The sequence below is a fragment of the Anser cygnoides genome, chromosome 9 (genome assembly GCF_040182565.1).
Source record: "Anser cygnoides isolate HZ-2024a breed goose chromosome 9, Taihu_goose_T2T_genome, whole genome shotgun sequence".
NCBI lineage: Eukaryota > Metazoa > Chordata > Aves > Anseriformes > Anatidae > Anser > Anser cygnoides.
The window spans coordinates 9,951,810-9,979,431 of NC_089881.1; the positions used below are offsets into that span (position 1 = coordinate 9,951,810).

Consider the following 27,622-nt stretch of genomic DNA (forward strand, 5'->3'; position numbering starts at 1 on the left):
GAAGAGGGCTGTTGCCGGGGAAGAGGGTGCCTACGGCCATACCACCCTGGCAACGCCCGATCTCGTCTGATCTCGGAAGCTAAGCAGGGTCGGGCCCGGTTAGTACTTGGATGGGAGACCTCCTGGGAATACCGGGTGCTGTAGGCTTTTGTCTTTGCCGTCGGGGGGCCTTTGCGGGGCCAGGGGCGCCCCCTTTTGCCAGGGAGGCGGTGGCACAGGCCGTCGCCTGGGTGTCGGTTGATGGTGCGGGTGTGGGGAAGAGGGCTGTTGCCGGGGAAGAGGGTGCCTACGGCCATACCACCCTGGCAACGCCCGATCTCGTCTGATCTCGGAAGCTAAGCAGGGTCGGGCCCGGTTAGTACTTGGATGGGAGACCTCCTGGGAATACCGGGTGCTGTAGGCTTTTGTCTTTGCCGTCGGGGGGCCTTTGCGGGGCCAGGGGCGCCCCCTTTTGCCAGGGAGGCGGTGGCACAGGCCGTCGCCTGGGTGTCGGTTGATGGTGCGGGTGTGGGGAAGAGGGCTGTTGCCGGGGAAGAGGGTGCCTACGGCCATACCACCCTGGCAACGCCCGATCTCGTCTGATCTCGGAAGCTAAGCAGGGTCGGGCCCGGTTAGTACTTGGATGGGAGACCTCCTGGGAATACCGGGTGCTGTAGGCTTTTGTCTTTGCCGTCGGGGGGCCTTTGCGGGGCCAGGGGCGCCCCCTTTTGCCAGGGAGGCGGTGGCACAGGCCGTCGCCTGGGTGTCGGTTGATGGTGCGGGTGTGGGGAAGAGGGCTGTTGCCGGGGAAGAGGGTGCCTACGGCCATACCACCCTGGCAACGCCCGATCTCGTCTGATCTCGGAAGCTAAGCAGGGTCGGGCCCGGTTAGTACTTGGATGGGAGACCTCCTGGGAATACCGGGTGCTGTAGGCTTTTGTCTTTGCCGTCGGGGGGCCTTTGCGGGGCCAGGGGCGCCCCCTTTTGCCAGGGAGGCGGTGGCACAGGCCGTCGCCTGGGTGTCGGTTGATGGTGCGGGTGTGGGGAAGAGGGCTGTTGCCGGGGAAGAGGGTGCCTACGGCCATACCACCCTGGCAACGCCCGATCTCGTCTGATCTCGGAAGCTAAGCAGGGTCGGGCCCGGTTAGTACTTGGATGGGAGACCTCCTGGGAATACCGGGTGCTGTAGGCTTTTGTCTTTGCCGTCGGGGGGCCTTTGCGGGGCCAGGGGCGCCCCCTTTTGCCAGGGAGGCGGTGGCACAGGCCGTCGCCTGGGTGTCGGTTGATGGTGCGGGTGTGGGGAAGAGGGCTGTTGCCGGGGAAGAGGGTGCCTACGGCCATACCACCCTGGCAACGCCCGATCTCGTCTGATCTCGGAAGCTAAGCAGGGTCGGGCCCGGTTAGTACTTGGATGGGAGACCTCCTGGGAATACCGGGTGCTGTAGGCTTTTGTCTTTGCCGTCGGGGGGCCTTTGCGGGGCCAGGGGCGCCCCCTTTTGCCAGGGAGGCGGTGGCACAGGCCGTCGCCTGGGTGTCGGTTGATGGTGCGGGTGTGGGGAAGAGGGCTGTTGCCGGGGAAGAGGGTGCCTACGGCCATACCACCCTGGCAACGCCCGATCTCGTCTGATCTCGGAAGCTAAGCAGGGTCGGGCCCGGTTAGTACTTGGATGGGAGACCTCCTGGGAATACCGGGTGCTGTAGGCTTTTGTCTTTGCCGTCGGGGGGCCTTTGCGGGGCCAGGGGCGCCCCCTTTTGCCAGGGAGGCGGTGGCACAGGCCGTCGCCTGGGTGTCGGTTGATGGTGCGGGTGTGGGGAAGAGGGCTGTTGCCGGGGAAGAGGGTGCCTACGGCCATACCACCCTGGCAACGCCCGATCTCGTCTGATCTCGGAAGCTAAGCAGGGTCGGGCCCGGTTAGTACTTGGATGGGAGACCTCCTGGGAATACCGGGTGCTGTAGGCTTTTGTCTTTGCCGTCGGGGGGCCTTTGCGGGGCCAGGGGCGCCCCCTTTTGCCAGGGAGGCGGTGGCACAGGCCGTCGCCTGGGTGTCGGTTGATGGTGCGGGTGTGGGGAAGAGGGCTGTTGCCGGGGAAGAGGGTGCCTACGGCCATACCACCCTGGCAACGCCCGATCTCGTCTGATCTCGGAAGCTAAGCAGGGTCGGGCCCGGTTAGTACTTGGATGGGAGACCTCCTGGGAATACCGGGTGCTGTAGGCTTTTGTCTTTGCCGTCGGGGGGCCTTTGCGGGGCCAGGGGCGCCCCCTTTTGCCAGGGAGGCGGTGGCACAGGCCGTCGCCTGGGTGTCGGTTGATGGTGCGGGTGTGGGGAAGAGGGCTGTTGCCGGGGAAGAGGGTGCCTACGGCCATACCACCCTGGCAACGCCCGATCTCGTCTGATCTCGGAAGCTAAGCAGGGTCGGGCCCGGTTAGTACTTGGATGGGAGACCTCCTGGGAATACCGGGTGCTGTAGGCTTTTGTCTTTGCCGTCGGGGGGCCTTTGCGGGGCCAGGGGCGCCCCCTTTTGCCAGGGAGGCGGTGGCACAGGCCGTCGCCTGGGTGTCGGTTGATGGTGCGGGTGTGGGGAAGAGGGCTGTTGCCGGGGAAGAGGGTGCCTACGGCCATACCACCCTGGCAACGCCCGATCTCGTCTGATCTCGGAAGCTAAGCAGGGTCGGGCCCGGTTAGTACTTGGATGGGAGACCTCCTGGGAATACCGGGTGCTGTAGGCTTTTGTCTTTGCCGTCGGGGGGCCTTTGCGGGGCCAGGGGCGCCCCCTTTTGCCAGGGAGGCGGTGGCACAGGCCGTCGCCTGGGTGTCGGTTGATGGTGCGGGTGTGGGGAAGAGGGCTGTTGCCGGGGAAGAGGGTGCCTACGGCCATACCACCCTGGCAACGCCCGATCTCGTCTGATCTCGGAAGCTAAGCAGGGTCGGGCCCGGTTAGTACTTGGATGGGAGACCTCCTGGGAATACCGGGTGCTGTAGGCTTTTGTCTTTGCCGTCGGGGGGCCTTTGCGGGGCCAGGGGCGCCCCCTTTTGCCAGGGAGGCGGTGGCACAGGCCGTCGCCTGGGTGTCGGTTGATGGTGCGGGTGTGGGGAAGAGGGCTGTTGCCGGGGAAGAGGGTGCCTACGGCCATACCACCCTGGCAACGCCCGATCTCGTCTGATCTCGGAAGCTAAGCAGGGTCGGGCCCGGTTAGTACTTGGATGGGAGACCTCCTGGGAATACCGGGTGCTGTAGGCTTTTGTCTTTGCCGTCGGGGGGCCTTTGCGGGGCCAGGGGCGCCCCCTTTTGCCAGGGAGGCGGTGGCACAGGCCGTCGCCTGGGTGTCGGTTGATGGTGCGGGTGTGGGGAAGAGGGCTGTTGCCGGGGAAGAGGGTGCCTACGGCCATACCACCCTGGCAACGCCCGATCTCGTCTGATCTCGGAAGCTAAGCAGGGTCGGGCCCGGTTAGTACTTGGATGGGAGACCTCCTGGGAATACCGGGTGCTGTAGGCTTTTGTCTTTGCCGTCGGGGGGCCTTTGCGGGGCCAGGGGCGCCCCCTTTTGCCAGGGAGGCGGTGGCACAGGCCGTCGCCTGGGTGTCGGTTGATGGTGCGGGTGTGGGGAAGAGGGCTGTTGCCGGGGAAGAGGGTGCCTACGGCCATACCACCCTGGCAACGCCCGATCTCGTCTGATCTCGGAAGCTAAGCAGGGTCGGGCCCGGTTAGTACTTGGATGGGAGACCTCCTGGGAATACCGGGTGCTGTAGGCTTTTGTCTTTGCCGTCGGGGGGCCTTTGCGGGGCCAGGGGCGCCCCCTTTTGCCAGGGAGGCGGTGGCACAGGCCGTCGCCTGGGTGTCGGTTGATGGTGCGGGTGTGGGGAAGAGGGCTGTTGCCGGGGAAGAGGGTGCCTACGGCCATACCACCCTGGCAACGCCCGATCTCGTCTGATCTCGGAAGCTAAGCAGGGTCGGGCCCGGTTAGTACTTGGATGGGAGACCTCCTGGGAATACCGGGTGCTGTAGGCTTTTGTCTTTGCCGTCGGGGGGCCTTTGCGGGGCCAGGGGCGCCCCCTTTTGCCAGGGAGGCGGTGGCACAGGCCGTCGCCTGGGTGTCGGTTGATGGTGCGGGTGTGGGGAAGAGGGCTGTTGCCGGGGAAGAGGGTGCCTACGGCCATACCACCCTGGCAACGCCCGATCTCGTCTGATCTCGGAAGCTAAGCAGGGTCGGGCCCGGTTAGTACTTGGATGGGAGACCTCCTGGGAATACCGGGTGCTGTAGGCTTTTGTCTTTGCCGTCGGGGGGCCTTTGCGGGGCCAGGGGCGCCCCCTTTTGCCAGGGAGGCGGTGGCACAGGCCGTCGCCTGGGTGTCGGTTGATGGTGCGGGTGTGGGGAAGAGGGCTGTTGCCGGGGAAGAGGGTGCCTACGGCCATACCACCCTGGCAACGCCCGATCTCGTCTGATCTCGGAAGCTAAGCAGGGTCGGGCCCGGTTAGTACTTGGATGGGAGACCTCCTGGGAATACCGGGTGCTGTAGGCTTTTGTCTTTGCCGTCGGGGGGCCTTTGCGGGGCCAGGGGCGCCCCCTTTTGCCAGGGAGGCGGTGGCACAGGCCGTCGCCTGGGTGTCGGTTGATGGTGCGGGTGTGGGGAAGAGGGCTGTTGCCGGGGAAGAGGGTGCCTACGGCCATACCACCCTGGCAACGCCCGATCTCGTCTGATCTCGGAAGCTAAGCAGGGTCGGGCCCGGTTAGTACTTGGATGGGAGACCTCCTGGGAATACCGGGTGCTGTAGGCTTTTGTCTTTGCCGTCGGGGGGCCTTTGCGGGGCCAGGGGCGCCCCCTTTTGCCAGGGAGGCGGTGGCACAGGCCGTCGCCTGGGTGTCGGTTGATGGTGCGGGTGTGGGGAAGAGGGCTGTTGCCGGGGAAGAGGGTGCCTACGGCCATACCACCCTGGCAACGCCCGATCTCGTCTGATCTCGGAAGCTAAGCAGGGTCGGGCCCGGTTAGTACTTGGATGGGAGACCTCCTGGGAATACCGGGTGCTGTAGGCTTTTGTCTTTGCCGTCGGGGGGCCTTTGCGGGGCCAGGGGCGCCCCCTTTTGCCAGGGAGGCGGTGGCACAGGCCGTCGCCTGGGTGTCGGTTGATGGTGCGGGTGTGGGGAAGAGGGCTGTTGCCGGGGAAGAGGGTGCCTACGGCCATACCACCCTGGCAACGCCCGATCTCGTCTGATCTCGGAAGCTAAGCAGGGTCGGGCCCGGTTAGTACTTGGATGGGAGACCTCCTGGGAATACCGGGTGCTGTAGGCTTTTGTCTTTGCCGTCGGGGGGCCTTTGCGGGGCCAGGGGCGCCCCCTTTTGCCAGGGAGGCGGTGGCACAGGCCGTCGCCTGGGTGTCGGTTGATGGTGCGGGTGTGGGGAAGAGGGCTGTTGCCGGGGAAGAGGGTGCCTACGGCCATACCACCCTGGCAACGCCCGATCTCGTCTGATCTCGGAAGCTAAGCAGGGTCGGGCCCGGTTAGTACTTGGATGGGAGACCTCCTGGGAATACCGGGTGCTGTAGGCTTTTGTCTTTGCCGTCGGGGGGCCTTTGCGGGGCCAGGGGCGCCCCCTTTTGCCAGGGAGGCGGTGGCACAGGCCGTCGCCTGGGTGTCGGTTGATGGTGCGGGTGTGGGGAAGAGGGCTGTTGCCGGGGAAGAGGGTGCCTACGGCCATACCACCCTGGCAACGCCCGATCTCGTCTGATCTCGGAAGCTAAGCAGGGTCGGGCCCGGTTAGTACTTGGATGGGAGACCTCCTGGGAATACCGGGTGCTGTAGGCTTTTGTCTTTGCCGTCGGGGGGCCTTTGCGGGGCCAGGGGCGCCCCCTTTTGCCAGGGAGGCGGTGGCACAGGCCGTCGCCTGGGTGTCGGTTGATGGTGCGGGTGTGGGGAAGAGGGCTGTTGCCGGGGAAGAGGGTGCCTACGGCCATACCACCCTGGCAACGCCCGATCTCGTCTGATCTCGGAAGCTAAGCAGGGTCGGGCCCGGTTAGTACTTGGATGGGAGACCTCCTGGGAATACCGGGTGCTGTAGGCTTTTGTCTTTGCCGTCGGGGGGCCTTTGCGGGGCCAGGGGCGCCCCCTTTTGCCAGGGAGGCGGTGGCACAGGCCGTCGCCTGGGTGTCGGTTGATGGTGCGGGTGTGGGGAAGAGGGCTGTTGCCGGGGAAGAGGGTGCCTACGGCCATACCACCCTGGCAACGCCCGATCTCGTCTGATCTCGGAAGCTAAGCAGGGTCGGGCCCGGTTAGTACTTGGATGGGAGACCTCCTGGGAATACCGGGTGCTGTAGGCTTTTGTCTTTGCCGTCGGGGGGCCTTTGCGGGGCCAGGGGCGCCCCCTTTTGCCAGGGAGGCGGTGGCACAGGCCGTCGCCTGGGTGTCGGTTGATGGTGCGGGTGTGGGGAAGAGGGCTGTTGCCGGGGAAGAGGGTGCCTACGGCCATACCACCCTGGCAACGCCCGATCTCGTCTGATCTCGGAAGCTAAGCAGGGTCGGGCCCGGTTAGTACTTGGATGGGAGACCTCCTGGGAATACCGGGTGCTGTAGGCTTTTGTCTTTGCCGTCGGGGGGCCTTTGCGGGGCCAGGGGCGCCCCCTTTTGCCAGGGAGGCGGTGGCACAGGCCGTCGCCTGGGTGTCGGTTGATGGTGCGGGTGTGGGGAAGAGGGCTGTTGCCGGGGAAGAGGGTGCCTACGGCCATACCACCCTGGCAACGCCCGATCTCGTCTGATCTCGGAAGCTAAGCAGGGTCGGGCCCGGTTAGTACTTGGATGGGAGACCTCCTGGGAATACCGGGTGCTGTAGGCTTTTGTCTTTGCCGTCGGGGGGCCTTTGCGGGGCCAGGGGCGCCCCCTTTTGCCAGGGAGGCGGTGGCACAGGCCGTCGCCTGGGTGTCGGTTGATGGTGCGGGTGTGGGGAAGAGGGCTGTTGCCGGGGAAGAGGGTGCCTACGGCCATACCACCCTGGCAACGCCCGATCTCGTCTGATCTCGGAAGCTAAGCAGGGTCGGGCCCGGTTAGTACTTGGATGGGAGACCTCCTGGGAATACCGGGTGCTGTAGGCTTTTGTCTTTGCCGTCGGGGGGCCTTTGCGGGGCCAGGGGCGCCCCCTTTTGCCAGGGAGGCGGTGGCACAGGCCGTCGCCTGGGTGTCGGTTGATGGTGCGGGTGTGGGGAAGAGGGCTGTTGCCGGGGAAGAGGGTGCCTACGGCCATACCACCCTGGCAACGCCCGATCTCGTCTGATCTCGGAAGCTAAGCAGGGTCGGGCCCGGTTAGTACTTGGATGGGAGACCTCCTGGGAATACCGGGTGCTGTAGGCTTTTGTCTTTGCCGTCGGGGGGCCTTTGCGGGGCCAGGGGCGCCCCCTTTTGCCAGGGAGGCGGTGGCACAGGCCGTCGCCTGGGTGTCGGTTGATGGTGCGGGTGTGGGGAAGAGGGCTGTTGCCGGGGAAGAGGGTGCCTACGGCCATACCACCCTGGCAACGCCCGATCTCGTCTGATCTCGGAAGCTAAGCAGGGTCGGGCCCGGTTAGTACTTGGATGGGAGACCTCCTGGGAATACCGGGTGCTGTAGGCTTTTGTCTTTGCCGTCGGGGGGCCTTTGCGGGGCCAGGGGCGCCCCCTTTTGCCAGGGAGGCGGTGGCACAGGCCGTCGCCTGGGTGTCGGTTGATGGTGCGGGTGTGGGGAAGAGGGCTGTTGCCGGGGAAGAGGGTGCCTACGGCCATACCACCCTGGCAACGCCCGATCTCGTCTGATCTCGGAAGCTAAGCAGGGTCGGGCCCGGTTAGTACTTGGATGGGAGACCTCCTGGGAATACCGGGTGCTGTAGGCTTTTGTCTTTGCCGTCGGGGGGCCTTTGCGGGGCCAGGGGCGCCCCCTTTTGCCAGGGAGGCGGTGGCACAGGCCGTCGCCTGGGTGTCGGTTGATGGTGCGGGTGTGGGGAAGAGGGCTGTTGCCGGGGAAGAGGGTGCCTACGGCCATACCACCCTGGCAACGCCCGATCTCGTCTGATCTCGGAAGCTAAGCAGGGTCGGGCCCGGTTAGTACTTGGATGGGAGACCTCCTGGGAATACCGGGTGCTGTAGGCTTTTGTCTTTGCCGTCGGGGGGCCTTTGCGGGGCCAGGGGCGCCCCCTTTTGGCCAGGGAGGCGGTGGCACAGGCCGTCGCCTGGGTGTCGGTTGATGGTGCGGGTGTGGGGAAGAGGGCTGTTGCCGGGGAAGAGGGTGCCTACGGCCATACCACCCTGGCAACGCCCGATCTCGTCTGATCTCGGAAGCTAAGCAGGGTCGGGCCCGGTTAGTACTTGGATGGGAGACCTCCTGGGAATACCGGGTGCTGTAGGCTTTTGTCTTTGCCGTCGGGGGGCCTTTGCGGGGCCAGGGGCGCCCCCTTTTGCCAGGGAGGCGGTGGCACAGGCCGTCGCCTGGGTGTCGGTTGATGGTGCGGGTGTGGGGAAGAGGGCTGTTGCCGGGGAAGAGGGTGCCTACGGCCATACCACCCTGGCAACGCCCGATCTCGTCTGATCTCGGAAGCTAAGCAGGGTCGGGCCCGGTTAGTACTTGGATGGGAGACCTCCTGGGAATACCGGGTGCTGTAGGCTTTTGTCTTTGCCGTCGGGGGGCCTTTGCGGGGCCAGGGGCGCCCCCTTTTGGCCAGGGAGGCGGTGGCACAGGCCGTCGCCTGGGTGTCGGTTGATGGTGCGGGTGTGGGGAAGAGGGCTGTTGCCGGGGAAGAGGGTGCCTACGGCCATACCACCCTGGCAACGCCCGATCTCGTCTGATCTCGGAAGCTAAGCAGGGTCGGGCCCGGTTAGTACTTGGATGGGAGACCTCCTGGGAATACCGGGTGCTGTAGGCTTTTGTCTTTGCCGTCGGGGGGCCTTTGCGGGGCCAGGGGCGCCCCCTTTTGCCAGGGAGGCGGTGGCACAGGCCGTCGCCTGGGTGTCGGTTGATGGTGCGGGTGTGGGGAAGAGGGCTGTTGCCGGGGAAGAGGGTGCCTACGGCCATACCACCCTGGCAACGCCCGATCTCGTCTGATCTCGGAAGCTAAGCAGGGTCGGGCCCGGTTAGTACTTGGATGGGAGACCTCCTGGGAATACCGGGTGCTGTAGGCTTTTGTCTTTGCCGTCGGGGGGCCTTTGCGGGGCCAGGGGCGCCCCCTTTTGCCAGGGAGGCGGTGGCACAGGCCGTCGCCTAGGGTGTCGGTTGATGGTGCGGGTGTGGGGAAGAGGGCTGTTGCCGGGGAAGAGGGTGCCTACGGCCATACCACCCTGGCAACGCCCGATCTCGTCTGATCTCGGAAGCTAAGCAGGGTCGGGCCCGGTTAGTACTTGGATGGGAGACCTCCTGGGAATACCGGGTGCTGTAGGCTTTTGTCTTTGCCGTCGGGGGGCCTTTGCGGGGCCAGGGGCGCCCCCTTTTGCCAGGGAGGCGGTGGCACAGGCCGTCGCCTGGGTGTCGGTTGATGGTGCGGGTGTGGGGAAGAGGGCTGTTGCCGGGGAAGAGGGTGCCTACGGCCATACCACCCTGGCAACGCCCGATCTCGTCTGATCTCGGAAGCTAAGCAGGGTCGGGCCCGGTTAGTACTTGGATGGGAGACCTCCTGGGAATACCGGGTGCTGTAGGCTTTTGTCTTTGCCGTCGGGGGGCCTTTGCGGGGCCAGGGGCGCCCCCTTTTGCCAGGGAGGCGGTGGCACAGGCCGTCGCCTGGGTGTCGGTTGATGGTGCGGGTGTGGGGAAGAGGGCTGTTGCCGGGGAAGAGGGTGCCTACGGCCATACCACCCTGGCAACGCCCGATCTCGTCTGATCTCGGAAGCTAAGCAGGGTCGGGCCCGGTTAGCACTTGGATGGGAGACCTCCTGGGAATACCGGGTGCTGTAGGCTTTTGTCTTTGCCGTCGGGGGGCCTTTGCGGGGCCAGGGGCGCCCCCTTTTGCCAGGGAGGCGGTGGCACAGGCCGTCGCCTGGGTGTCGGTTGATGGTGCGGGTGTGGGGAAGAGGGCTGTTGCCGGGGAAGAGGGTGCCTACGGCCATACCACCCTGGCAACGCCCGATCTCGTCTGATCTCGGAAGCTAAGCAGGGTCGGGCCCGGTTAGTACTTGGATGGGAGACCTCCTGGGAATACCGGGTGCTGTAGGCTTTTGTCTTTGCCGTCGGGGGGCCTTTGCGGGGCCAGGGGCGCCCCCTTTTGGCCAGGGAGGCGGTGGCACAGGCCGTCGCCTGGGTGTCGGTTGATGGTGCGGGTGTGGGGAAGAGGGCTGTTGCCGGGGAAGAGGGTGCCTACGGCCATACCACCCTGGCAACGCCTGATCTCGTCTGATCTCGGAAGCTAAGCAGGGTCGGGCCCGGTTAGTACTTGGATGGGAGACCTCCTGGGAATACCGGGTGCTGTAGGCTTTTGTCTTTGCCGTCGGGGGGCCTTTGCGGGGCCAGGGGCGCCCCCTTTTGCCAGGGAGGCGGTGGCACAGGCCGTCGCCTGGGTGTCGGTTGATGGTGCGGGTGTGGGGAAGAGGGCTGTTGCCGGGGAAGAGGGTGCCTACGGCCATACCACCCTGGCAACGCCCGATCTCGTCTGATCTCGGAAGCTAAGCAGGGTCGGGCCCGGTTAGTACTTGGATGGGAGACCTCCTGGGAATACCGGGTGCTGTAGGCTTTTGTCTTTGCCGTCGGGGGGCCTTTGCGGGGCCAGGGGCGCCCCCTTTTGGCCAGGGAGGCGGTGGCACAGGCCGTCGCCTGGGTGTCGGTTGATGGTGCGGGTGTGGGGAAGAGGGCTGTTGCCGGGGAAAAGGGTGCCTACGGCCATACCACCCTGGCAACGCCCGATCTCGTCTGATCTCGGAAGCTAAGCAGGGTCGGGCCCGGTTAGTACTTGGATGGGAGACCTCCTGGGAATACCGGGTGCTGTAGGCTTTTTTTTTCCTTGTCCCACCTTGTATATTTGCACATTTATTAATATGTCATCTGTTTGCTTAGTTGTGGAGTTTGTGATCATGTTTCATCCACTTTTTTGTTCCCTCTAGTTATCTTTATGTAATTAACCAATCTTGTCAGGTTGTGGGTTTTTTGTAACTCACTTTTTTTATCTCCTTTTATTATGTGGTGGTCATAGGTATACATCAGCATCTGTGCTCTTACCGGTGCACAGCTGCCCTTTAGCATTGGCCTGCAGCCTGTCAGCTCCCTGGTGCCAGCTGCATGCACTACACGAAGAGCCCATGGGTGTCTGCGAGGGGCCGTGCCATGCTCTGGAAAGCCCACTGCAGGATCCCGTCCCAGGCGCCCTGTGGGACAGCCCAGGGGAGGAGGTCGCTCTTGATTTTCACCTACTCCCAGCCTCTTGGGTTTATCCTGGCTCTCACTTGCATGCTGCCCATAAGCTGAGGACCTGATGTGGGGTTACCCCAGGCATTCAGTTCCCCGTGGTTGGGCTCTGCCTGTTGGTGTCACCACCTATGAGTTACCTCACCCAGGAGGGCGTCGAGCTCATCCCTGCTTAACACGGGGTCACTGCTGGAGGCGCCACACTCTGCCTGCGGAGGAGATGGGTCGTGTCTGGTGACGTGCTGGGTTCAGTCCTTCAGTGCCTGCAGCCCAGCTGGTGGCTGCCCTGTAGTGCACTGTTCCCTTCCAGCCCAGCTTCAGCAACACTTCCCACTACAGCTACTTGTCCCTCACGCAGCCCAAACCATCACTGCTCGGCTTCATCGCTCCCATCTCGTGTCCTCCGAATGCCCTTGCCCAGTGCTGCCACTCCCCGGGCTGTTCCCCCAGTGCTGCCTGTACTGACCTTTGCTGCCTGATGCGCGTGGTCTCCAGCAACTGCGGTGTTCCCCACGCTGCCCATTTCTGGGGTGCTCCCGCAGGAACTGCAAAGCAGCAGCCCCCTGCGACCGAAGGTAGTGTCACAAACCCTCTGGGCAGCAAGACCGGACCCAGGGGGTTTGAGCTGAGATGTGGGGGACCGCGGGGGCCTCACCCAGGGTTCCCGTTGAGTGCAGGGCAGTGTTGGGGTGTAGGGATCCTGGTGAAACAGCGGCTGCAGACACTCCCATTGCCTCTGCCCATGTGGGCAACACGTTCTTCCTCCCCGGGGATCACGGGGGGCTGCTCTGCAACCTCGTCTGCCTCCCGCAGCTGGCCCGGCTTGACCGCACATGAGCCGCACTGCCACGACCCGCTGCGCAGCCAGAGCGTGGCTGTGAGCGAGGGCAGGGACGCCCAAGGACACCAGAGCCACACGTCCCACGCTGGGGCTCACCTGGGGACGCGGGGCAGCGGGGGCACCAGACAGGCGAGGTGGAAAGCCCGGGGGCAGCCATCGCAGCAGATGAGCTCTCCACCGTCACCGCACGCTGCGCACTCGTCCTCATTCTCCTGCCATGGGGGAGCGGGCAGGGGGTCGCTGCCACTGCCACCCTGGGTGGCACCAGGGGACGCTGTCACCCACTGCCTCCTCGATGCAGCTTCCCTCGGCGCCTGCCCTGCAAACACCTAACACACCAGTGCCTTTTGGCACAGGGGTCACCTGTTCCCAGGCTGCCTGTACTCAGCCAGCACAGGCAGATACACCGGGCGTATCCCGACGGGCCCAATTTCAGCAGGTGCCTTTTGGGGTGCTGACATGCCCGGGGCTCACCTGCTGGGGCATGGGGTCCTGGCTGTGCATGGTGGGCACCGGCAGACAGCCCTGGGGTGTCGCTTGCAGCCCCCCGCTCTGCGGGCAAAATGAGAGAGGAGTTTTGGGAACCACCAGCCACTGGGACAGCTGCAGGGAAGGGAGGATCCCTGCTGCTGGGAGGGCTCATACGGCTGTAAGGTGCCGGGGCGGGGGGGGAGGAGGGGGGAACCGTACGCTTTGGGGTGCCCTGGGTCGGGCAGTGGGTTTCAGGCTGCGACTCCTGCTCCTGGCCCCGGGCTCCTCGCCAGCAGCTGGGTCGTAAAGCTCGTCCCCGGCTCTGCTGCCCGCCTTGGCGCTGCCTGGAAGAGAGGCAAGCACCGTCCCCACCACCCCCTGCCCCTCTTTGGGGGCCCTCCCAAAGAGGGGGGGGGTCTTCTGAGGCGGGGGGGCCACCCAGCACCTGCGCTTACTCACTCGGCTCCAGCCCATGTCTGATGAGGACGTGCTTCCCCTCAGCAGCCCCGCGGGTGACGGGCACCTCGCTGGCTGCCACCGCGACCACCCTGTGCACCGAGGTGGCTGCAGCCTGGAGGCCTGAGGGCAGGGGGGGCTCAGACGGCCTCATCTGAAGCCCCTGGGGGCTTAAATGCAAACACTGCCCCACTGCTGCCCCTTGTCTCCCCTTGGCCCAACCCACCCCTCTGCCCAAGCCTGCTGGCTGCAGGTGCCCGCTGGCCTCTCGCAGACCATCGCCATCCAGCTGGGACTGTTTTGGGGAGAAACCTGTGGCTGTGCTTGTCCCCAGGGAATGGAAAAGGAGTTTGGCACTCACTGCTGGTACGGGGTGAGTGTGTGGTGTCCACACTCTCTGGCTTCTTCACGGTCTTTGCCTTTGCCAGGGGCCCTGGGGGTGTTGGAGGACTGGTCACCCTGGGTGACACGCTGCAAGTGCCCCGCCACATTTCTTCCCTGCATCCACCCTGCACCGGGTCTCCATACCGGGGCTGGCAGCGTGCCGTGGCAAGGGCTGTGCCATGCGGGCCCCATCCCGCTCCTCAGGGGCTTTTCTCTTGCCTTGGGGTCTGTGTGGGACCGGTGCCATGGGGCTGGGGGACAGGCGCCTGCTGCGGCGCTGCCGCCCGAGGTCCACCTCTGCAGAGTGGGCAGGGACAGGCACAGCCAGCCTGGGGTGTCACCCCTGCCGCGGGAAGCCCCCGGGGGTGCCGTCTCCTCCAGCCTGGCCTCTGCCTACCTTTGGGGAAGGCGCTGTGGAGGGGCCGGAGCCGGGTGTAGCGCTCCAGGTTGTAGTCCTTGAAGAGAACTGCCCAGAAGTCGCGGACGGCGGTGACATCACGGCCCAGGAGCCAGGTGAGCAGGGCGTGGAAGGCGCGGTGGGAGCCCTCTCGCTCCGTCTGGCTCAGCGTCTCCTGCCGATGCCACCGCCACCCGTGGACACGCATCCAGGTGCCGCCAGCCAGCCCCAGTCCCTGCAACGTGGCTGGGGCTGCGTTCACCCACCCCGTGCCTCACCTTGAAGACGTGCTCGGGGACGACATCGTGGTCGGCGAGGCCATGCAGCAGCGGGAAGACGTCGTCCACCGCCATGGCGATCTCAGTGCGGTGCAGCTTCAGCAGGTGCCGCAGGTCCCCGTCACCCCCCGGCCCAGCCATGCTGAGGCGGCAGCGACACGGCTGGGATGAGCAGCCAGCCCCAATGCTCCCCTTTAATACGCCCCGGCTGCCGAAAGTGGGAAACTCGTCAGGCTCCCACAGCGCCACTCATTTCTGTACAACACGTAACCTGAGCTCACGCCTCCGGCCGTGCCAGCTCTCCCTGCAGCACCGCGCAGCCGGGCTTGCTCCCGCGCTGCCACTGCTGCCGGCCCCAGGGATCGGGGTCAGGCAGCTCTCCACCTGGCCTGCCACCTGCTGCTGATGGCTACGGACACAATCCCACCCCAGTGACCACCCCAGGAGAAGGAAATTAGCCAGGGTGCTGGCACAGGCAGCCCCTGCCTCCTTCATCCCTGCGGTCAGCCAGGCGTTGTCCCAAAATTTCTGGACTTTCCACAGCACCTGCTTCTCTCATCCAGAAACTTAGCCACATGTGGGAAGGAAAGCCCTGAAATCTAGGGAAAAGAGAGACAGTTGCCATGGTCACACTACCTGCAAACCACCTTCTGCAGGCTCACAGCTGAAGCACAGCGGGTCGACAAACACCCAGGGAAGCACTGACACCTAAAAAACTCTGCAGTTGCATGTCTGGGTACAGTGACCAAGGAGCAGGGCTGCCACACAGCGTGACACAATGACGGGCAGTGCCCTGAGCACACCCGGGGATTACCTGGCCACACACACAGCTCTGTAATTGCTCATTATGGGAAATTGGGCAATAAAGTGATTCTCCAGAAATGCACAGCTGTAAAAAAACTGAGAGCCAAAGCGGAATTGGCACTTTGTGAGCGTCTTGCCTAAAAAAAACCCTGGGGCTGATATGCTCTAACATACCTGGTCACTCCATACCAGGAGCCCAGGAAAGGGAAAGCTCCAAGGCTCCCCTCCCACTTCCCAAACGTTTGGGATTTCCCCAGGATTAGTTTCCAGCCCCAGAGTCTCTCCAAAGACCTGTCCCCACTGCCAGAGTCAGCCCAGGCAACTCAGCCGCAGCACCGGGGCTGTGCACGGCCCTCCCTGTGCTGGGACCATGCCTGACACAATGTGTGCAGCAAAACCCAACGCAGGTGGGACCAGGAATGGGACCAACAAGGGAGACAGCCCTGTTGTGCAGTGCAAGGTGATGTGGGCAGGGACATTCATCAAGTCCTGAAAGACTGGAGCATGTTATCTGCTGGCTACAGAGCCATGCCAGGAGACAGTGGCTTCTGTCCAGAAACTCGGGAAGAATAACAAGACAACGCCCTCTGCAAAGGCAGGAAATGCCCTCATCCATTTCTGGTTAACGCACTAACGTATTTACACAAAAGAACTCTCTCCCCGAAGCTCCTCTCAGGATCTGGAGTGATTTTTCCCTTGGAGGCACTGGGAGCAGTGGGATGGATGCCAGGCAGACACCATGCCAGGTCCTTGTGTCCTACGGCAGGGTTTTGGAGTCCCACTGGCCCCTTCCCAGCAGCATCCGCAGCCCCCAGAAGCTGGATGAGCAGCCAGCTCTACCGCAGCGGGGACATGCCCGCAGCACGCAGGGGACACATCACGGCTATCAGGTGAAACAGGAGGTTCATCTCCCGACCAGGAGCTGCTGCAGTCTGGACCAGGCACTGAGCATCAACGCAGCCGTGACAGTTTCAGGGCCTGCTCCACCCTTCACCATGAGAACTGTTTTCCTCAATGTCCCACTCAACTTGCCAAGCCACTATCTGTCACTGTCACCCTTTGTTAAGCGCTCCAGCACCGCCAAGACAAGGCGGCTGTGCCCTCCCCGTGCCCACACACCCGCACACCCACGGCTACAAACAGCCGCTCCTTCACGCGCGGGTGCTGCCCAGCGCCGCCAAGAGCTGTGTGCCCACAGTGCTTTGCTTGCTGGGCTTGATTGGGCTTGTTTTAAATTCCAACTTTGTGACTGCTTCTCTGCTTGGAATCACAGATAGATTGTTTTTCATGTCCAGCTAGCTCAGCAGTGCAATAATTTGCATTTTGGGTTGTTTTTTTGTGTTCCTTCCACTTTCTGAGATACCATGCAGGAGGCAGAGCAGGGGCTGCCAGGTGCCATATGAAGAGGCACGTGCTTGCTGGCAGATCAGAGGGGTATTTCTGTAATGCCTTGCTTAGAGCAGACCTTGGCAGTGAAAAGGCTGAGAAAAGTCATCTCTTGCTTGCAGAGGGTGTAAAACCCTCCCTGGGGCTGGCACGAGCCCTGCCTGGCCCCGAGGACTGAAGGCTGGGGTGCAGAGGCACCTGGCCGCACTCAGGTTTCAGGATGTCCTCTCCTTTGTATCGCTCCTCCTGCAGAAATCAAAGCAAAAGTTTCAAGGTAGGAGGGCGCAATTCACACCATCCAGCTGCAATGGCTGGAAGTATTTTTCCACAAACGTCCAGTTAAATCAACACCTCAGTATCCATCAAAAGCCCCTGTAACCCCTGGGATGCACTTTGATTCCCTCTTCTCGTGAAAAGCTACTGAAGCAAAGGTGCTGTTAGCAGCATTTTTTCCTACCCCACTTCCCTTCCACCCTGAGGTTCCGCAGGCCATCGCCCTGTGCGTCTCTTGGACACCGCCGGCCCCGCACTCGTCTCTTACAACCCCCTGAACACGGCCCTGAGTCACAGGGAGGAGCAGGCACAAGGGGGAACCCACCCACAGGGCAGGATCACGGGACCACTGCTGGGAAGGAGAGTGTCTCCGACACTGTGCCTGCAGCTCACGGCCAGTCAGAGTGAAATGCCACCACCAGGTACACGAGTCTCAGCCCCCTCCCCATACCTTCGGCAGCTCCAGGCTCCAGCGTTTGTTGTAAAAAGGCTCCCCGTGGGGCTCAGGTTCTCAGCTCCTCCTATCTCCAGCAGCTTTCCTACTGCCGCCCCGCGCAGTCCAGATGAAAGCAGATCCACCCGCATGCTTCGCAGCTGCTCCTGCAAGAGCCTGGTAGGGAGAACTGTAGTAGAGAAGATTCATTTTAGCTTCAGTTTCCTCTTTCCTCCCCCTTTAGAAAGAAGAAACAAAAGCCCAGAGGTATGTTATATTAATTTATTTGGGACACACCAAAAAAGGAAAGTCAACAACTGTTAACGTACAAAAGTACAGAATCTGGGACAAGATTTACTGTCCTGATTAAAAAGGCACCATGGTCCCAAAGAAGAGTAATCAGAATACATCATTATAGAAATCTTCCCCCTGTTGCAGCAGAAACAGAGCCAGGCTTTGGCTCTATCCACAGTCAAACCCAGTTAAAAAACAAACATGATTTAAATGCAATAAACTCTGCTCAGCCTGTACACAATGTCATGAAAAGAATCACAGCCTAGAAGATGGTCATAATTATTAAACAGCAAATGATTAAGTATGTAACTGAGGAAGACAGCAGGCTTCTGACGTCTTCAGCTCAACTTTCTGCAAGACACATCAGTTAAACTGAAACCAGTAGGCTGAGTATGGGGCTTCTGAATGAAATGTAATTCCCTGTGGTATACAGGAAGTCAGATTCGACAACCTTAAATTCCCTGAATCCCTGAAAATCATAAAGCACTATACAGCTGTGTTCCATACTCAATTCAACCCTGTCAGATTTACTTTACACGCTAGCACTTATACTTCATCTATATTTTTAATACAAAGGGAGTTTTACAGCAGTTATTACAAAAACATCTATTTCTGCGAGGTCCGAGCTTGGCTATATTCCCTGCTGAAACAGAGCTGCTGGTGTAAAAGCCCAGTGAGAGGCTAGAGTACAGCACCTCAGGGCTGGAAGGCAAATAGTTTAAACGTGACATCATTTGCACGGGGAAGTCAGTGAAGCACGTCAGAGAGAGGAGGAGAGAGAGGGCTGCGATCTCTCAAGCAGAGGAGGCTGAAGGGTGTTGCAGAACGCGGGTTCGTGCAATTAAACCTGTAACAACACTAGCAGTGACGCGGAATGCACTGCGTTCACTAGATATTCTGGAGCCACTTACCACGAACTTCTCAGAGACACAGAATAAGGATCCTGGCAATTAATAAAGAGCGAGTTCACTGGGAAGCCGACGTATCACTCAGAGCTGGACAGATCCGTCCTTAGGCAGAGGGACAGAGCGGATATACGCTGCAGCCTGACTACGCAGCAAGGCCAGGGCTGCTGCTGCTGCTGCCTGGGCTTTGCCTGGCTCTGCTGCATCTGAATTGGAACAGCGGCTAAGTGGCGTTTCATTCCTCCTTTGGCATAGGACTTCAAAGCAGTCCAAGAACTGATTCATCAAAGTAACAGGAGCTGTCAAAATTATTTGTACATGCATTTATTGTTAAAGGAAGCAAAAGCTAAAGAATGAAACAGCACGAGTTAATGTCAGTAAAATGATATGCAGGACATCTAGGAAAGAAACGGGGAAAAGCTGAGATACTGGAGTGGGGAAATCAACGTTCACACTGAAAGGTAAATTTGAAAACCAGGCAAGTTTGAGCTCTTTCTACCGGAGTATTTCTGTGGACAAACCGAGACTTCACTTTTTGTTGTTAAATGTCATCTGGCAAGCTCTGGAAATCTCACCAGAGAGATCTCCAGCGCTGGGTTCCGTACAAAGTTCAACTCTCTCATCTTTAAAAACCAGTAAAGCAACCCTAACTAAGAACGGCAGATACCCTTGTACTGCACGTATCTAAAATCACAGACACGTCACTGTTGAGGATATATGTGGGCAAGAGGATTATACTTTTTTCAAACAAACTCTTGGTGGAAAACTACCACTTCTACCCCACTGGTCTGCACGTACCTACAGGGGGAGGAAAAGCAAGCCCAGACTTCGGTGCCTTTTGCTGCAAATACCACAGCTACACACGGGGAAGTTTTTTTCTTCCCTATATCCTAAGACAACAGAATAATGTAATGATTTCTAAAACTCTTCCCATTTTAAACTGAACGATGCAGTCTGCATCCTTCCCTCTATCTTCACACCACTCCCCCTCCCTGGCAAGGTAAGACTACGCCAGTTGGTTTAGGATTCACACCTCTGATCCTAGATTAGGGACTTTGTATTAAAACTCATCCAATTACAGGAAGGTTTATCCTGATCAAGGAAATATCGTTAAAATAGAGTCCAGAATAAAGCATCCAGAACCACCGCTGCTTTTACAGCCAAAGCACTCAAACATCTCCTGATTCCTCTCTCCCTCCCTCCCCAAGCAGAAGAGCAATCCCTCCACGACATGACAGGACGCCTCTCTAGGACCAGGTAACACAACGTGAAAACTAGCTTCCTTCCTCACAGAAATGCCAAATTCTGCTGAAAGGGGCTGAAGACCTCTCCCTCCCACCGAAACCGGCAGGAGCAAGGGCTCTTCAGCACATTTGTTTTATATTAGCAACAAGTCCAAGTTATTTCCCTGCAGTAAATCAGTCCTGTTAGGCCACCACTGGCTCAGAAATGGTGAGAGACTTCCAAAAACCCACTGATGTAGACAGGACCTTGGAAGAAGAGGCTCATGTGCTACATAACCTTACATCATCCGCTACGTTTGAGTCTTCGTGTCATTAGTCTCCGACTACTTATCCTTCCAAGTCCACGTGGTTTAGTCCTTGTCGCTGTTGTTGTCGTCCCAGCACCCTTCCCCGGAGGAAGGATGTTCCTGAGCTCTGGCTGGGGATCTGCGACACTCGCTTCCAATTGATTCTGGGATTTCAAACTTGCCTAACGTGTGTACTGCCATCTCGTACTCCAGCAGCTCTGCTCGCTGACCACAGCATACACTAGCAGTTTTCGACCTTCTCCACAGTCTCGTAGAACCCAGGCCTAACTCTCCTGATGCTCATCCGTATATGCTGGCACTCCAGGGGCATGGCATCGCTGGCAGGAGTCGCAGCACCAGTCGACCAGGCAGTGCAGCGGCGCTTTCTTCTGCCCCTCAGCGAGGAGGCGGGAGCCCCTCCATTCTCTTCCTCGGCGAGATAGGATTCCTCCACACTCGTGCCTTCATCCGATTGCTCATCACTTTTATACGTCATTTCCTTCGATTTGTTTCCTTCCTTCTCCTCCCTGGCAAGCTTCCTGAAGTGCTCCAGACATTGTATCTTCTGCCTTCTTTCCATCATCTTCAGTTCCTGCTTGTCCGTGAAATCTTCGTAGTACATTTTCCTTTCGCTTCTTTGATCTTCAAGAAATTTCCATTCGATGCCAGTCATTTTTATTCCACTGTATTCCTCCAGTTTATTTCTCGTCTGCGTGTCTGTACAAAATATGTCAAAGAGCTTCTCCGAACTCTCATTGAATTTGTCTGCTCTCTCTGTAAAAGCCTGGTTCTGTCTCTGCTTTCGGGTCTGATACAATCGTGTAAATTCCTCGTACATTTTGAGGATAAGTTTCTTTATATTTTGTGTTCCGATGGTGTGCAAGTTGCAAACCAACCAGTGCTCTTGCAGGTGCTCAGCAAGCAAGTGGGCTGCATCCTCTTTGGAGCGCTGGGCCTGGCCAGCTCTTTTAGGCTGTAGTAAATACAGCATGTTCTGCACCACATCCTTCTTCGTCGGCAGTATTCCCTGGGTGAAGCCTGAAGACTCTACATACTCAACAGTTCCCAGAGTCTTCCGTGCTTTCACCTCGGTATCCAGTGATTCCATCACTGCTCGTCTATCCCGTAGTTATGACATAATCTGAAAGATAATTTGAAAGACGGTATGTGAAACGAGGCATCTTTTTCTGCAACGCAAACAAGCAGAGGACAAACCGTGCTCAGACCAACGGGACGGGGGCTTTACAACGTGCTGCGGGGCGGCTGCTGCGTGAGCCCGGCCCCGTGAGGCGCCTGCAGGCCGGGACTCCTGCTCCTCTGTGCGGCGCCGGAGGTCTAACGCCGCGTGTTTGGTTACGCTAACCGGAGTGAGTGGCACTTCGCGTTAATATTGCAAATTACAGCAAGCTGCGGCCGCCCCGGGCGCCGGGCTCCGCTCGGGGCACACACAGGGCCCGGCCCCAGGCCTCGCCGGGCGCTGCTCGGGGCCTGCCCGGGCCCGCCCGCCCCGCAGCGCCGCCGCCGCCCTGCCCGGCGGCCCGGGGGGCTCGGGGGGGCTCCGGGAGGGCCCGGGGGGTCCCAGTCCGGCCCTGCCGCCGCCGCCTCGCCCCCCGGCCGCCCCGGGCGCTGAGTCACGGCGCTGCGGGAGCCGGGCCGGGGCCCGGGCGGGTCCCGCCGCGGGGCGCTGAGGGGGCTGAGGGAGCCGGGCCCCGGCCTGCCCCCGGCCCGGCGCGGCCCCTCCCTCCCCGGGGCTCACCGCCATCTTGGAGGGGGCTCTGCCGAGCTTGCGCAGGAGGGCGCGGGGGGAACGGGCCGAGGTCGCCGCCGCCATCTTGGAGAGGGGCAGCGCCGCGGCCGCTCCCGCCCTCCCCGCCCGGAAGGGCCCGCCTCCGGCGCGCGCGCGGCCCAGCGGGCACGCGACGGAAGTGCGAAGCGCCAGCCCGCCTCGCGCCCGCCCGCCTCTTCCGCCCGGCTCGGGATTGGCCGGCGCGGGGAGGCGGGGAGGGAGCGGCGCGTGACAGTGAGCGCGGGCCTCGCAGCGCCCCGCGACGGGGGGAGGGGGGGAGGGGGATTCGGGGGGGGTCCCGCGCGGCCCTCGTCCGGAGCCGATTGGCCACGAGGCGCGCGCCGCCTGCCGGGGGCCAATGGGGAGGGGGGCGTGCGGGGCGGGAAGGAGGGCGGGAGCTGATTGGGCGCTGCGCGGGTGGTGGCTGCGGGTAGCCAATGGGGGAGGGCGGTGTGGCCGTGGCGGGAGCCATTACTACGGGCGAGGGACTGAGGGAGCCCTGAGGGAGCCCTGAGGGAGCCCTGAGGGAGCCCTGAGGGAGCCCTGAGGGAGCCCTGAGGGAGCCCTGAGGGAGCCCTGAGGGAGCCCTGAGGGAGCCCTGAGGGAGCCCTGAGGGAGCCCTGAGGGAGCCCTGAGGGAGCCCTGAGGGAGCCCTGAGGGAGCCCTGAGGGAGCCCTGAGGGAGCCCTGAGGGAGCCCTGAGGGAGCCCTGAGGGAGCCCTGAGGGAGCCCTGAGGGAGCCCTGAGGGAGCCCTGAGGGAGCCCTGAGGGAGCCCTGAGGGAGCCCTGAGGGAGCCCTGAGGGAGCCCTGAGGGAGCCCTGAGGGAGCCCTGAGGGAGCCCTGAGGGAGCCCTGAGGGAGCCCTGAGGGGCTGTCCCGCAGCACAGGGCCCCCATGGCTGCGCCCTTGTCCCCAGAGCACTGAGAGCGATGGGCGCCGGGACAGAGCCGCCGGGCCCTGCAGCAGGCCCTGCACCTAGCAGCGTGTACCTGGACTACAACGCCACCACCCCGCTGGCCCCCGAAGTGGCCCAGGCGCTGGGGGAGGCCGCCTGCCAGGCCTGGGGGAACCCCAGCAGCGCCCACCCTGCGGGTAAGGCGTGGGGCAGGGGCTGGGTGTGGGGGCTGTGGGGAGCAGTGACGGAGCGGCTGGGCCTGGCCCCACAGGCAGGAAGGCCAAGGAGCTCATCGCTGGTGCCCGGGAGAGCCTGGCAAGGATGGTGGGAGGCCGGCCAGAGGATGTCGTCTTCACCTCAGGGGGCACGGAGGTGAGGGTGCTCGTGTGTGAGGAGGGGGGAGAGGAAGGGCGCTGTGCTCCCTCTGGGTGCTAATTGTTCTCTCTGTGTTCCTCTTCCCAGGCTAACAACATGGTGATCCACACCGCCCTCAGGCACTTCCGAGAAAGCAAGGGGCAGGACCGGGGCACGCCACACATCGTGACATCAAGTGTGGAGCACGACTCCATCCGTCTGCCGCTGGAGCAGCTGGTGAAGGAGAGCCTGGCAGGTGAGCTGGGTGCTGGCAGAGGGACAGCGAGAGGCAGGTCATGGACGTTTGATCCCAGGCTCAGGTTTGCAGCATGAAAAGCAGGGGATTTTCCCAACTGGCAGTTTTGCTGTGCTAAGGGTGAAAAGCAGACAAGGACAGGGACCTGCTTGTTCTGTGGTGTTCCTCTTTTTCCCCCTCAAACGGCACTGACTCCTGACATGGTGCCCATGTTCCCACAGGCTGGATGTTTTACCTGGTTGGCATCTGATGCTGCTACTCTCTGCTTGCATGCCAGCTGCCCACATAGCCCTCCTGCCCTTTCAGCAGAGTTTGGGCAGCCCTGGACAGTGTGGGGCTGCCCAGCAAACCTGAGGGCTTGTTTCTTGGCTTGCAGAAGCCACCTTTGTGCCTGTGTCCCCACGAAGCGGGCAGGCTGAAGTGGATGACGTCCTCGCTGCGGTCCGGCCGACCACCTGCCTGGTTTCCATCATGCTGGCCAATAACGAGACGGGGGTCATCATGGTGAGTCTGCGGGCAGCAGGCGGGATGGGATGGGGCCAGGAAGGTGTCCGGGAGACATCGTCACAAAAAGGTCCTTGATAAGGGGTTGCAGACGGTCCCTGTGATGCAGACCTTTCTCCTTCCTGCCAGCCTGTCTCAAAGCTGAGCCAGCGCATCCATGCCCTCAACCAGAAAAGGGTGGCAGAGGGGCTGCCCAGGATCCTGGTGCACACAGATGCGGCACAGATGATTGGCAAGGGGCGTGTGGACATGCAGGAGCTGGGGGTGGACTACCTCACCATCGTGGGGCACAAGGTACAGCCCTGCTCCTGTGGCCCACTCACCTCTGCAGACATCCATGCTGGGGGGACCTTGGGTGACTCCCACAGCATGGCCAGAGCTGGGCAGCTGCAAAGGGCTTTTGGGAGATCACTGTGGGGCTGCGAGTCCCCCAGATGAGAGCTGGGGAAGCTGGGTGATGGCTCTTGCCAGTCAGGGGACTTGTTTGGAGGGGCTGCAGGAGGTGGCTAAGGCCTGGGGACAGCTTTGGGGTCGGGCAGGGTGCCCACTGCAGGGCATCTGGCGCTGTGTCCATGTGGTCGGTGCGGCTCTTTTCCTCCCTGCAGTTTTACGGCCCGCGGATCGGCGCGCTGTATGTGCACGGCCCCGGCACCACCACCCCACTGCACCCCATGCTCTTCGGAGGGGGACAGGAGAGGAGTTTCCGGCCAGGGTAAGGTGCCCGCTTGGTGGCCGAATGGCTAGGGGTCCCATGCAGGGAGCGTCTGTGCCCCGAGGCTGGAGAACAGACTTCTAGTCCAGAGAAATGCAAGTCCCTACCCCCTCTTCCCTTCCAGCACCGAGAACACCCCAATGATCGCTGGCCTCGGCAAGGTGAGTGGGTGATGGTGGCGGGGGAAAGGTTTCTCAGGGCTGCTGCCTGGCAGAGCCTGCGTGGACACATCCTGCTGCACTCCCCAGCCTCTAGAAGTGGCAAGCTCTGGGTGTGGGAGGGCAGGCGAACTCCACGGAAAGGAGATGGGGCTTCCTGGTGCCAGTCCAAGGAATTGCGTCCAAGTATTTGCTGCAGGTTTTGCCCCGCAGTCTCCCTGGCAGCAGGGCAGGCACAGCTGGCACTGCACTGCAAGCTGTCGGGACGGGACCTGGCGGGTGCACTTCCTGGGCTGCACTCACGCTGGGAGGCCGGATGTGGAGGGAGATGCCTTGGGGATCACTGAGGGAACCTCTCTGGGTCTCCTCAGGCTGCAGAGCTCGTGAGCAGGAACTGGGAGGCCTACGAGGCCCATATGCGGGATGTTCGGGACTACCTGGAGGCCAGGCTGGAGGTGAGCAGATCTGGTTCATGTCCGTCTCTCCCCTCCCTGGGACTCAGTCTGCATGGTGCAGGGCCTTGAGGGCACGCTAGGACAGAGCTGCTCGCTTCCCAGAGCTGTCCGCAGCCCTCTGATTCCTCCAGGCATCCTTTGGGAAGCAGAGGCTCCACTTCAACAGCAAGTTCACGGGCTCCAAGCGACTGTGCAACACCTGCAACTTCTCCATCCTTGGCCCAGGCCTTCAAGGTAGCTCTGCTCCCACATCCCCTGCGCACACTTCCCCTGCTGTGCCGCAGGTGCTGCGGGCCTGAGGCATGTGGGAGCTTGGCCACGGCTTGGCACAGAGACGAGGTGGGCAGCGGCCCTCGGAGGGAGCCTGGGCACGGGGAGACCTGCGTGTGTGTGCTGCAGGGCGCAGGGTGCTGGCTCACTGCAAGACCCTCCTCGCCAGTGTTGGGGCTGCCTGCCACTCTGAGAAGGGGGATCGGTAAGCAGCCAGCTCGGGCAGGGCCTCTCCTCCCAGGAGAGAGGCGGGGGGGAGGCAGGGAGAGGGGCGGTGGGTGGCTGTGGGCAGCACTGCCTGGAGCAAAGCGAGTGCAAAGCTTTCCCGAGAGGCTGAAGAGCAGTGCAGGAGGTCATTGCAGAAAACACGGCTGGAACACGTGGGAGGGACTTTGTCCCCCACGGGCTCTGGTGATCCAGCTGAGCTTGGAAGCACTCCTCAGCATGTGGCACCGCTGGCAGAGTCTGCCTTTGTCTGCGTGCCTGGCTCGCCCAGCCAAGCCTACGTGGGGGCTCCAGAGGGCTTCTTTGGGTGTGCGTGGGACAGCAGGTGCTTTTGGGCTGGTCTAGAGCGGTGACACAGAGCTTGCAGTCCTTGGAAGCCACTGGGGCGGCTCTTCAGAGGGGAAGAGCCAGATCTGCCCCAGGGCAACAAGCTGGGTGCGAGCAGGTGCCTTTGGAAAGTAAGGAGGGCGCTTCCCTGGTTTGCCTCGAGTGCATCTGTCCAGACCTGCTCCTTCCTACGGCTCTGTGAATCTCTCCGGCGATGTGTGCGCTTCTTTGGCCTCCCAGTTAAACCCACTCCCCCCGTGCCTGTGTTTCAGGCCCTCCTCAATTCTGCTCAGCTGTGGGATCCCCTACGACGTGGCGCAGAACGCCCTGCGGCTGAGCGTGGGGCGGGACACCACCCGTGCGGACGTGGACGTGGTTGTGCAGGACCTCGTGCAGGCTGTGGCACAGCTGGGCGAGGACCAAGCCTCGTAGCCCCCAGGACTCGCTGCCCAGCTGTCCCCCAGGTTCTCGGGCTGGGATTTTGCTCTGCTTCGCCCTTGGGTGCTGGCTGCATGCAGGACAGGGAGCAAGAGCTGCGTGGTCGAGGTGGCCATCCTTTTTGTGGCGGCTGTGCAGGGGCAGGATGGTGATAAGCTGACAGCAAGCCCCTGCCCACAGGATGTGCGCTTCCTGTCCTGTGGCTGCAGGCTGAGTCAGTTTGGAGTCCAGTTCTGGCAGGAATAACTTTCTGCCCGACGGCCCAGCCACACTGAGCCAGCCTGCGGTTTGGAATTGACATGAGGAAAGCGGTGGCTGGAGGAGGAAGCGAGATTTCTATTTCGGCAGCGCTTAGTTCTGCTTAGCTATCTGTCAGCTCGCGCTCGCAGGGATCGCGGCAGGGCTGGTTTGTCTCCACAGCGCATGCCGCTCGAGCAGAGAAGCTTTCTCAGACGCTGGGGGCTGTGCTGGGGAGGGGGCTTTGGGGCTGGGGCAGCTCATCACGAGCCTGCTTGGGACTCCCCGCTGTGTGGTGCGCAGTGTCCGGCACTCCTGGTTCCCAGCACCTTCACACGTGCTCAAAAGTTTCTCCAAGCTCAGCTCCCTCCAGAGCGTAGCAGGCGTGGAAGCCGCAGGGGTTGGAGCCTTCTGCCCTGGTTGCTTTCCCCAAAGGAAGCCTGCCCGCTGCCTTACTGCTTGGAGGAAGAAAGACCATCTGTCCCAGGGCGACATGGGCACTGCGCAGCAAGAGGCTGGGCTGGGAACTGCGCTGCTGCTGCCAGAGCCCTGACCTCCCAAAGGACATGGGGGCTGGGAAGGGGGCGGGCATGGCTTTCCCAGCACAGCATTGCGTTACCTGCTCCCCCTTTCCTCCCGTCCTTCCTGCAGTGGGCAGAGCTCCTGTTGCCAGCTCTACGTGCTCTAAAAGGAAACAGCAGTTGTGGCTGCCCTAAGCGTGTGCCAGCACCTGAGGAAATGTGTCATCCCTGCGTGCCAAGGCGCTTGCTGTGATTACTGCCGTAGGAGGACACGCATGTCGCACACAGGAGGAGCACGGCAGTTGGGCTGATCCATCTGGGGCTATCTGCTCTCCCGTGGTATTCATAGGAATAAAAGCAGTTGCCACTGCTGTGGCTCTTTCTTAAGTAAAATGTACTTTTTGTGGTGTTTTGGGGGATGCAGGGCTGGCTGGGGTCATTAGAGGGATGTTTTCTCCCCTCAGCAAATGCTCGTGTCCCAGACCACAGGCACAGCCTGCTGAGCAGGGAGGAGCTGCCGCAGTCACCAGGCAGGGCCGCAGTCTCGCAAGGCCTAGGGTGGGCACGGGGGGGCCCTGCTCACTCCCTGCTTGCTCCCTGCTGCTTGAGCCGGGAAGCCCAGCGCAGCGATAGGGGCACACGGGGCCCTTTCTGGGCAGCCCCCAGCACGTTTCCAGAGGGCTGAGGTGTCTTGGGGCTGCCTGGGACCTGGGGTAG

At 61.8% G+C, this 27,622-nt stretch overlaps 3 protein-coding genes and 43 non-coding genes across 57 annotated transcripts in view; 44 read left to right on the forward strand and 2 right to left on the reverse strand.

Moving 5' to 3' along the window:
- Positions 1–27,298, forward strand: part of SCLY (selenocysteine lyase) — a 41,731-nt gene extending 14,433 nt beyond the window's left edge. The window contains exons 1-13 of one of the 12 annotated variants that reach the window (XR_010833725.1): positions 21,650–21,788; positions 22,470–22,645; positions 22,720–22,820; positions 22,911–23,058; positions 23,435–23,562; positions 23,692–23,856; positions 24,168–24,274; positions 24,399–24,435; positions 24,804–24,887; positions 24,990–25,121; positions 25,287–25,362; positions 25,982–26,173; positions 27,036–27,298. Coding sequence is in view for 10 of the 12 variants with exons in the window: in XM_067002789.1 (XP_066858890.1) it covers positions 22,483–22,645; positions 22,720–22,820; positions 22,911–23,058; positions 23,435–23,562; positions 23,692–23,856; positions 24,168–24,274; positions 24,399–24,435; positions 24,804–24,887; positions 24,990–25,121; positions 25,982–26,299 (1,383 nt within the window). In the remaining 2 variants the exon portion in view is untranslated. The other 11 variants (XM_067002791.1, XM_067002792.1, XR_010833726.1 and 8 more) reach the window with 11 other exon arrangements.
- LOC136791578 (5S ribosomal RNA) lies at positions 29–147 on the forward strand. The gene has a single exon (XR_010833826.1). It is a non-coding gene; the product is annotated as a 5S ribosomal RNA (ribosomal RNA).
- Positions 285–403, forward strand: LOC136791579 (5S ribosomal RNA). Its single transcript, XR_010833827.1, has one exon. It is a non-coding gene; the product is annotated as a 5S ribosomal RNA (ribosomal RNA).
- Positions 541–659, forward strand: LOC136791488 (5S ribosomal RNA). The gene has a single exon (XR_010833734.1). It is a non-coding gene; the product is annotated as a 5S ribosomal RNA (ribosomal RNA).
- LOC136791489 (5S ribosomal RNA) lies at positions 797–915 on the forward strand. Its single transcript, XR_010833735.1, has one exon. It is a non-coding gene; the product is annotated as a 5S ribosomal RNA (ribosomal RNA).
- Positions 1,053–1,171, forward strand: LOC136791490 (5S ribosomal RNA). The gene has a single exon (XR_010833736.1). It is a non-coding gene; the product is annotated as a 5S ribosomal RNA (ribosomal RNA).
- Positions 1,309–1,427, forward strand: LOC136791491 (5S ribosomal RNA). The gene has a single exon (XR_010833737.1). It is a non-coding gene; the product is annotated as a 5S ribosomal RNA (ribosomal RNA).
- LOC136791492 (5S ribosomal RNA) lies at positions 1,565–1,683 on the forward strand. Its single transcript, XR_010833738.1, has one exon. It is a non-coding gene; the product is annotated as a 5S ribosomal RNA (ribosomal RNA).
- LOC136791493 (5S ribosomal RNA) lies at positions 1,821–1,939 on the forward strand. The gene has a single exon (XR_010833739.1). It is a non-coding gene; the product is annotated as a 5S ribosomal RNA (ribosomal RNA).
- LOC136791494 (5S ribosomal RNA) lies at positions 2,077–2,195 on the forward strand. The gene has a single exon (XR_010833740.1). It is a non-coding gene; the product is annotated as a 5S ribosomal RNA (ribosomal RNA).
- Positions 2,333–2,451, forward strand: LOC136791495 (5S ribosomal RNA). The gene has a single exon (XR_010833741.1). It is a non-coding gene; the product is annotated as a 5S ribosomal RNA (ribosomal RNA).
- On the forward strand, positions 2,589–2,707 carry LOC136791496 (5S ribosomal RNA). The gene has a single exon (XR_010833742.1). It is a non-coding gene; the product is annotated as a 5S ribosomal RNA (ribosomal RNA).
- LOC136791497 (5S ribosomal RNA) lies at positions 2,845–2,963 on the forward strand. Its single transcript, XR_010833743.1, has one exon. It is a non-coding gene; the product is annotated as a 5S ribosomal RNA (ribosomal RNA).
- On the forward strand, positions 3,101–3,219 carry LOC136791498 (5S ribosomal RNA). Its single transcript, XR_010833744.1, has one exon. It is a non-coding gene; the product is annotated as a 5S ribosomal RNA (ribosomal RNA).
- LOC136791499 (5S ribosomal RNA) lies at positions 3,357–3,475 on the forward strand. Its single transcript, XR_010833745.1, has one exon. It is a non-coding gene; the product is annotated as a 5S ribosomal RNA (ribosomal RNA).
- Positions 3,613–3,731, forward strand: LOC136791500 (5S ribosomal RNA). The gene has a single exon (XR_010833746.1). It is a non-coding gene; the product is annotated as a 5S ribosomal RNA (ribosomal RNA).
- LOC136791501 (5S ribosomal RNA) lies at positions 3,869–3,987 on the forward strand. The gene has a single exon (XR_010833747.1). It is a non-coding gene; the product is annotated as a 5S ribosomal RNA (ribosomal RNA).
- LOC136791502 (5S ribosomal RNA) lies at positions 4,125–4,243 on the forward strand. The gene has a single exon (XR_010833748.1). It is a non-coding gene; the product is annotated as a 5S ribosomal RNA (ribosomal RNA).
- On the forward strand, positions 4,381–4,499 carry LOC136791504 (5S ribosomal RNA). The gene has a single exon (XR_010833750.1). It is a non-coding gene; the product is annotated as a 5S ribosomal RNA (ribosomal RNA).
- Positions 4,637–4,755, forward strand: LOC136791505 (5S ribosomal RNA). The gene has a single exon (XR_010833751.1). It is a non-coding gene; the product is annotated as a 5S ribosomal RNA (ribosomal RNA).
- LOC136791506 (5S ribosomal RNA) lies at positions 4,893–5,011 on the forward strand. The gene has a single exon (XR_010833752.1). It is a non-coding gene; the product is annotated as a 5S ribosomal RNA (ribosomal RNA).
- Positions 5,149–5,267, forward strand: LOC136791507 (5S ribosomal RNA). Its single transcript, XR_010833754.1, has one exon. It is a non-coding gene; the product is annotated as a 5S ribosomal RNA (ribosomal RNA).
- On the forward strand, positions 5,405–5,523 carry LOC136791508 (5S ribosomal RNA). Its single transcript, XR_010833755.1, has one exon. It is a non-coding gene; the product is annotated as a 5S ribosomal RNA (ribosomal RNA).
- Positions 5,661–5,779, forward strand: LOC136791509 (5S ribosomal RNA). The gene has a single exon (XR_010833756.1). It is a non-coding gene; the product is annotated as a 5S ribosomal RNA (ribosomal RNA).
- LOC136791510 (5S ribosomal RNA) lies at positions 5,917–6,035 on the forward strand. The gene has a single exon (XR_010833757.1). It is a non-coding gene; the product is annotated as a 5S ribosomal RNA (ribosomal RNA).
- LOC136791511 (5S ribosomal RNA) lies at positions 6,173–6,291 on the forward strand. Its single transcript, XR_010833758.1, has one exon. It is a non-coding gene; the product is annotated as a 5S ribosomal RNA (ribosomal RNA).
- Positions 6,429–6,547, forward strand: LOC136791512 (5S ribosomal RNA). The gene has a single exon (XR_010833760.1). It is a non-coding gene; the product is annotated as a 5S ribosomal RNA (ribosomal RNA).
- LOC136791513 (5S ribosomal RNA) lies at positions 6,685–6,803 on the forward strand. Its single transcript, XR_010833761.1, has one exon. It is a non-coding gene; the product is annotated as a 5S ribosomal RNA (ribosomal RNA).
- On the forward strand, positions 6,941–7,059 carry LOC136791515 (5S ribosomal RNA). The gene has a single exon (XR_010833763.1). It is a non-coding gene; the product is annotated as a 5S ribosomal RNA (ribosomal RNA).
- On the forward strand, positions 7,197–7,315 carry LOC136791516 (5S ribosomal RNA). Its single transcript, XR_010833764.1, has one exon. It is a non-coding gene; the product is annotated as a 5S ribosomal RNA (ribosomal RNA).
- Positions 7,453–7,571, forward strand: LOC136791517 (5S ribosomal RNA). Its single transcript, XR_010833765.1, has one exon. It is a non-coding gene; the product is annotated as a 5S ribosomal RNA (ribosomal RNA).
- On the forward strand, positions 7,709–7,827 carry LOC136791518 (5S ribosomal RNA). Its single transcript, XR_010833766.1, has one exon. It is a non-coding gene; the product is annotated as a 5S ribosomal RNA (ribosomal RNA).
- On the forward strand, positions 7,965–8,083 carry LOC136791519 (5S ribosomal RNA). The gene has a single exon (XR_010833767.1). It is a non-coding gene; the product is annotated as a 5S ribosomal RNA (ribosomal RNA).
- Positions 8,222–8,340, forward strand: LOC136791520 (5S ribosomal RNA). Its single transcript, XR_010833768.1, has one exon. It is a non-coding gene; the product is annotated as a 5S ribosomal RNA (ribosomal RNA).
- LOC136791521 (5S ribosomal RNA) lies at positions 8,478–8,596 on the forward strand. The gene has a single exon (XR_010833769.1). It is a non-coding gene; the product is annotated as a 5S ribosomal RNA (ribosomal RNA).
- Positions 8,735–8,853, forward strand: LOC136791522 (5S ribosomal RNA). The gene has a single exon (XR_010833770.1). It is a non-coding gene; the product is annotated as a 5S ribosomal RNA (ribosomal RNA).
- On the forward strand, positions 8,991–9,109 carry LOC136791523 (5S ribosomal RNA). Its single transcript, XR_010833771.1, has one exon. It is a non-coding gene; the product is annotated as a 5S ribosomal RNA (ribosomal RNA).
- LOC136791524 (5S ribosomal RNA) lies at positions 9,248–9,366 on the forward strand. The gene has a single exon (XR_010833772.1). It is a non-coding gene; the product is annotated as a 5S ribosomal RNA (ribosomal RNA).
- LOC136791526 (5S ribosomal RNA) lies at positions 9,504–9,622 on the forward strand. The gene has a single exon (XR_010833774.1). It is a non-coding gene; the product is annotated as a 5S ribosomal RNA (ribosomal RNA).
- Positions 9,760–9,878, forward strand: LOC125182718 (5S ribosomal RNA). Its single transcript, XR_007163100.2, has one exon. It is a non-coding gene; the product is annotated as a 5S ribosomal RNA (ribosomal RNA).
- On the forward strand, positions 10,016–10,134 carry LOC125182717 (5S ribosomal RNA). Its single transcript, XR_007163099.1, has one exon. It is a non-coding gene; the product is annotated as a 5S ribosomal RNA (ribosomal RNA).
- LOC125182716 (5S ribosomal RNA) lies at positions 10,273–10,391 on the forward strand. Its single transcript, XR_007163098.2, has one exon. It is a non-coding gene; the product is annotated as a 5S ribosomal RNA (ribosomal RNA).
- On the forward strand, positions 10,529–10,647 carry LOC125182715 (5S ribosomal RNA). The gene has a single exon (XR_007163097.1). It is a non-coding gene; the product is annotated as a 5S ribosomal RNA (ribosomal RNA).
- LOC136791527 (5S ribosomal RNA) lies at positions 10,786–10,904 on the forward strand. The gene has a single exon (XR_010833775.1). It is a non-coding gene; the product is annotated as a 5S ribosomal RNA (ribosomal RNA).
- Positions 11,124–17,195, reverse strand: LOC136791463 (autoimmune regulator-like). Its single transcript, XM_067002524.1, is given in 11 exon segments — positions 11,124–11,532; positions 11,535–11,546; positions 11,685–11,878; positions 11,971–12,171; positions 12,253–12,485; positions 12,631–12,708; positions 12,847–13,198; positions 13,542–13,764; positions 13,865–14,039; positions 14,143–16,578; positions 17,057–17,195. Coding segments are annotated over 10 exon segments (1,704 nt in total). The 5' UTR covers positions 14,284–16,578; positions 17,057–17,195; the 3' UTR covers positions 11,124–11,437.
- On the reverse strand, positions 17,307–21,664 carry LOC106039264 (uncharacterized). Its single transcript, XM_067002811.1, has 2 exons — positions 21,525–21,664; positions 17,307–20,909 (listed from the first exon to the last, which is right to left on the reverse strand). The coding sequence occupies exon 2, from the start codon at positions 20,874–20,876 to the stop codon at positions 20,010–20,012; it is 867 nt and encodes a 288-aa protein (XP_066858912.1). The 5' UTR covers positions 20,877–20,909; positions 21,525–21,664; the 3' UTR covers positions 17,307–20,009.
- Positions 27,299–27,622: the final 324 nt, after the last annotated feature.